The sequence below is a fragment of the Gymnoscopelus microlampas genome (assembly GCF_963454915.1).
Source record: "Gymnoscopelus microlampas genome assembly, contig: SCAFFOLD_28, whole genome shotgun sequence".
NCBI classification, from domain to species: domain Eukaryota; kingdom Metazoa; phylum Chordata; class Actinopteri; order Myctophiformes; family Myctophidae; genus Gymnoscopelus; species Gymnoscopelus microlampas.
The window spans coordinates 681,717-687,325 of NW_028155559.1; the positions used below are offsets into that span (position 1 = coordinate 681,717).

At 45.3% G+C, this 5,609-nt stretch overlaps 1 protein-coding gene across 1 annotated transcript; it reads left to right on the forward strand.

Moving 5' to 3' along the window:
* Positions 1–426: 426 nt before the first annotated feature.
* On the forward strand, positions 427–4,849 carry LOC311041389 (piggyBac transposable element-derived protein 4-like; the record flags this gene model as incomplete). Its single annotated transcript, XM_084086300.1, has 4 exons — positions 427–1,150; positions 1,904–1,945; positions 2,837–2,902; positions 3,309–4,849. 4 exons carry the CDS (start codon positions 427–429, stop codon positions 4,847–4,849), a joined length of 2,373 nt encoding a protein of 790 aa, XP_083942426.1.
* Positions 4,850–5,609: the final 760 nt, after the last annotated feature.

Sequence of the window (5,609 nt, forward strand, 5' to 3'; positions counted from 1 at the left end):
AGAAACAAGCAACCACCTTCATGACAAAAAAAAAACACCGTAGGGGTCCGCAATGTTCCAGGGGTGTCCCCGCGCGTCCCAACACTCCACAGGGGGTCAGTGGACCAGCAGGGGGGCCGCGGACCCCCTGTGGACCCCCTGAAACATGAAAAATATTATTTCTTCTAATTTTTTCCTTTTTCAAAAAAACTTTTCCACAGTTTTACTCCGGCGATTTGGGTCCCCCAATATACACGCGGCCACGCTGGGCCCCGTGCGCGGCTGGGGTTGAGGGGGGCGTAGCCCCCCGAAACTCTACTATATATATATAGTATAGTAGTTTAGTAGTATAGTATAGATCGATATATAGGTGAGATAGTTTGGCCAACTCGTTTTTAGGCGAGAGTCGTCTTTAGGCAGAGTCGTTTTTAGGCGAGAGTAGGAAAGATGCCAGGAAAGAAATGCAAGGCCAAACGGCCTCGGGACCCGACCCAAAGAACTATTCTGGAGACAATGTCCTTCACTGTTCCCTCGGGACCACCACCACCACGACCTGTGGAGGACTTGAAGCCGTCGGCGGTGGCGTCTTTCACCGCTCCCCCGCGACCACCTTCGCCACCTGGGGGATTCAAGGAGGTGAAAGCGGTGTCTCTCCCCGAGGGATCGGAAGACGTGAAGCCATCTCTGTCGGTGAAAGACACTTATGTCTCCACGTTATCCGAACCCTCGTTGCGACCACCTTTGCCACCTGGGGGATCCAAGGAGGTGTCTCTCCCCGAGGGATCTGAAAACGTGGAGCCATCTTTGTCGATGAAAGACACTTATGTCTCCACGTTATCAGACCGATCCGAGGAGGTGAAAACTCCCCCCGAGGGATCATCGGTGTCTAAGACCGTCCCCAAGCGCCGGCGGCGACGGCCACGGAAGCCTAGACAGCAACCACCTCCGCCACCATCTCCGCCACCACCTGTGGAGGATACGAACAGAGCGGTACCAGACATCGATACCGGGGACCCGGTGCGCCGTAGCAGCAGACCTAGGTCCGCGACCGCGTCGTATTGCCCAGAGCCAAACCCAGATACCTCTGACGGCGAAGAGTCATCGGATTCGGATTGCTCTGGGAGTTGGGAGCCAAGCCCAAGGAAACGATGTTTCGATCCGTTTACCAGTGGTAAGAATATATATATATTTTTTTTATATTTATTTATCATATTTTACCTTTTGGTTGCGCTCTGAAAATAGCAGATCTACAAGCTCACAACGCCTCGCGCTGCGACGCGTTGTGAGCTTGTAAATCGGCTATTTTTTTTACCTGATATTTGTATAAAGTCTGTGGGGCACTACTTACTTATATCAACATATAAAATGGCACCAAACAATTCAGTCGCATCACAATGTAGTGCTTTTATATTGTTATGATCATTGAATGGTGCCATTTTATATTTTGATGGACCGGTGTGGATTTCTATGATATTGCACTATTGGTCAGCCAGTTATAAAATATGTATTTATTTTATTCTGTATCTATCTATATGCATGACTTGTAGATCTGGCTTTTTGGGGGGGGGGGGGGGGGGGTGGCATACTTGAAAGGGAAGAGGTCATTTCATGACAACAAATGTTTTGATACAGTTATGGGTCGACTTGAGGCCATGTCAACAAAGATTTTTGTAGATCTGTTTTTTTTTTGGGGGGAGGCATACTTCAAAGGGAATAGGTCATGTCATGACAACAAATGTTTTGATGCTGTTGTGGGTCGACTTGAGGCCATGTCAACAATGATTTTCAAATCCCTTTGATGGCTTTAGTTTTTGGGGTGGAGGCCAGGTGCAGCGAGGCCCCCACCATCATAATAAAATGCATCAAAGGGAATAAGGTCACCTTATGTCCACAACATCAACAGTGTTTGATTTGTTTATTTCAGATGACGACGATGTGTCTGATGGAGCAATGGAGTCATCTCATCGTACACAGTCTGCTAGTTGTAGGAAAGGCGAGACTTATATACAAGACACTTGTCTGTTTCAAACATTTTCTGTAGACAGTACTGTTGGTTTCTATAGATGGTATTTTCTTCATAACGGGTCCATTTGGTTCCATTTGTACACATTGTACTGTAATGGTCATTTAGGTTAGGGCCAACTCTGTATGTGTTAGGCTAGCTCTGTATGTGTTGACACAGTCACACATAGTGTGTTATTTCTGCCAGTAATGTCACACACACACACAATGATATGTTGTGCCATTTTGTACTTATTTATTGTATATAGTATTATTGCATTCAGATTTACCACAGTAAATACAAAATGGCTAAACTCCACCGTGCAATGATAAATGTCATTCATTCTAAGCTCCACAAAGTAATGCACCACCAGCGTGACACATGCTGGTAGTGAACATAAATGTACATATTATTTACCAAAATATTTTATGTTTTACTGTGATTTCAGACATGATGGATTTGGAAGAAGCGGGGCCATCGCTTTCAACTGTACCACCTGTCCACCGTGAAAGAGGTAAGACCGTTTTCTGTTTATCACAGCTGTACCACAACATGATTTTGACATCACATTTTGATTCAGTTTTAGTCATAGTCTGTTGAATAAAATTCCATTTAGTTTTAGTCACACATAGTGTGTTATTCCTGCCAGTAATGTCACACACACACAATGATATGTTGTGCCATTTTGTACTTATTTGTTGTATATAGTATTATTTCATTCAGATTTACCACAGTAAATACAAAATGGCTAAACAGCTCCACAAAGTAATGCACCACCAGCGTGACACATGCTGGTAGTGAACATAAATGTACATATTATTTACCAAAATATTGTATGTTTTACTGTGATTTCAGACATGGAGTTGGACGAAGCAGGGCCATCGTCTTCAACCCCAGTACCACCTGTCAGCCGTAAACGAAGTAAGACCATTTTCCATTTGGTTCCATTTGCACACACTCAAGAGTTATGGGGGACTGTGACATTCAGTAATTGGGTGTTGTGATCAAAATAATGCTGTATATAAGACTGTTTCACTCTATTTGACAGCACATTTTGATTCAGTTTTAGTCATAGTTAGACATGCAAAAGGGTCACTTTTCAGCTACAGTCACCTTTTTGAACCCAAATAGGGCAATTGTGTGACACCTGACCCGAAAGAAAACAACATGTTGTCACGCTTTTCACCTCAGGGCTGTTTGCATGCCTGCATAGTCTGTTGAATAAAATTCCATTTAGTTTTAGTCATATTTTCATAGAAATCAACACTGCCACACCAATAAAAAAAATATGTATTTTATGGTAATTGTGTATTTCTGTATTTCACAGAACGTGGTGGAAAGCCCCCAGCTGTAGAGGCTGTGTGGAAGGACACAGATTGGGAGCCTAGGACGGACATCTCCTTCACTGCTACCCCAGGTCCACGCAATGCGGCAGCTGAAATACAGTCCACCATTCCTGTTGACTTTCTGGCACTTTTCGTGACTGATGAGCTGCTAGGGATGATCGTTGAACAAACCAACATCTATGCTGAAGAGTTCATCAAGGCCAATGAGGAGACAGTGGCACAGCATCCATACAGCAGAGTGAAAGACTGGAAACCAGTTACAGTGGGAGAACTGAAACAGTTTTTCGCCCTGTTGTTCCTCACTGGCCTTGTGCGAAAGCCTGAACTACGGCACTATTGGACGACCGATCACCCTCTACTTACACCGTTCTTTGGCCAAAACATGCCACGCAACAGGTTCCAGATTATCTGGCGGTTCATCCATTTCACAAACAATAAGGCTGATGCTGCTGCTGCTGCTGCCGCTGCTGCCGAGGCTGCTGGCGAGATTTACGTCGTGGACAGGCTGTGCAAAATCAACCCGGTCTTGCTCTACCTAACAGACAAATTCAAGGAGATGTTTGTTCCAGGTTGCAACATCAGCATTGATGAGGGGATGCTTCTGTGGAGGGGACGCCTATCCTTCAGAGTGTACAACCCACAGAAGCCCACCAAGTACGGAATAAAGTCATATATTCTGTGTGATTCTGGAACGGGGTACTGTTACAGCATGGAGCCATATTCTGGACAGTACTCTTCCCTACCAGACACAGTCACTTTTCTGTTGCAGGGTCTTACAGGGTACGGGTATTCTTTGTTTATGGACAATTATTATAATTCAGTGGGCCTGTATGAACTCCTCCTTGATAACAACACACATGCCTGTGGTACTATGAGGCTAAAAAGAGGTGAACCACAAGCCATGAAGGATGTGACGATGTCCAGCCTGAGAGTGGGAGAGAGGAAAATGCTACACAATGGCAAAGTGATGTTATTGGCATGGCGAGACAAGCGCATCGTTCGATTGATCACAACTCGGCACAAGGATGAGATGGGGACCCAGATGGTGAGACAGAAACACCACAGAGACAAAGTGCCACAGGAGAAGCCAGTTTGTGTCCTTGAGTACAATAAAAGCATGAATGCAGTGGACCGGCTTGATCAAAACCTAAGCTACTATCCCTTCATCCGGAAGACAGCCAAGTGGAGCAACAAGTTTGTGGTCTACCTACTCCAAATCTGCATGTACAACGCATTCGTACTCCACAAAGCAAGGAATCCAGATGGCGACTGTAAAAGCATGTTTGACTTCATCCTCAGTGTTGTCAAGTCTTGGACCGCTGTGAGATATGCCCCAGTGGAAGCAGATTATATCCCTCCACAAGATGTCCCAGCAGACCCGCCTGTCGCCCCCCCGGCCGCCTGTCAGCAGCAGCAGCAGCAGCCTCATCCTGCCCGGCCCCGCCGTCCGGCGCCCCCTTCACCCCCCCCCCCCCGCCCCCCGCCGGCGTCCTTATGCACCAAGAATGAAGGAACCTCGTGACCGATTGAGTGGCGATATGAAAGTCCATAAGCTTGTCGATGCCCCCCCCACTGCCAGAAAGCAGGGCCCAATTAAATGGTGCAGAGTTTGTAAGAGAGGGAAAAAGCGGAGTGAGACAAGGTTACAGTGCGAAAGCTGTGAAGTACCCCTCCATACTCAATGCTATTATGATTACCACACTATGGAGAAGTATTATTGAATCATTTTGATTGTATTTGTTTGTTTTAGCCATCTCTGCTTTATATCGATTATGCTAAAATGCACTTTTGTTTTATTTTCATTTTGTATTTATTTTGATTTATGATTTATTATGCTCTGAGCCAGCCAACAGTTGGCAGTAAATGTGCTGCTTATGTCTCTCACTGCCCCGAGGGATCTGAGTACGTGAAACCATCTCTGTCGGTGAAAGACATCTATGCTTTCACGTACTCAGAACCCTCACGGGGACCACCTCCGCCAGGAGGTGAAGATTGGCCCTGTGGGATCTGAGGAGACATTGATGTGCTGGCCAGGCAAAACACACAATGATGATATATTGTGTCATTTTGTATATCATTTTGAAAGGTACTTGAAAAAGTTGTACTTGAAAATGTTGTACTTGAAAAAAGCCATATAAAGTGTGTTCAAATGTGTCTGCCTGAGTCGTTTTTCTGTAGAGTGTTGGTTTTATATCATAGATATACAATTGCAAACTAGCAAACTAGCAAACTCTTGTGTGTACAAATGGAACCAGTGAAATCAGTGTCCTAATCTGAAGAAA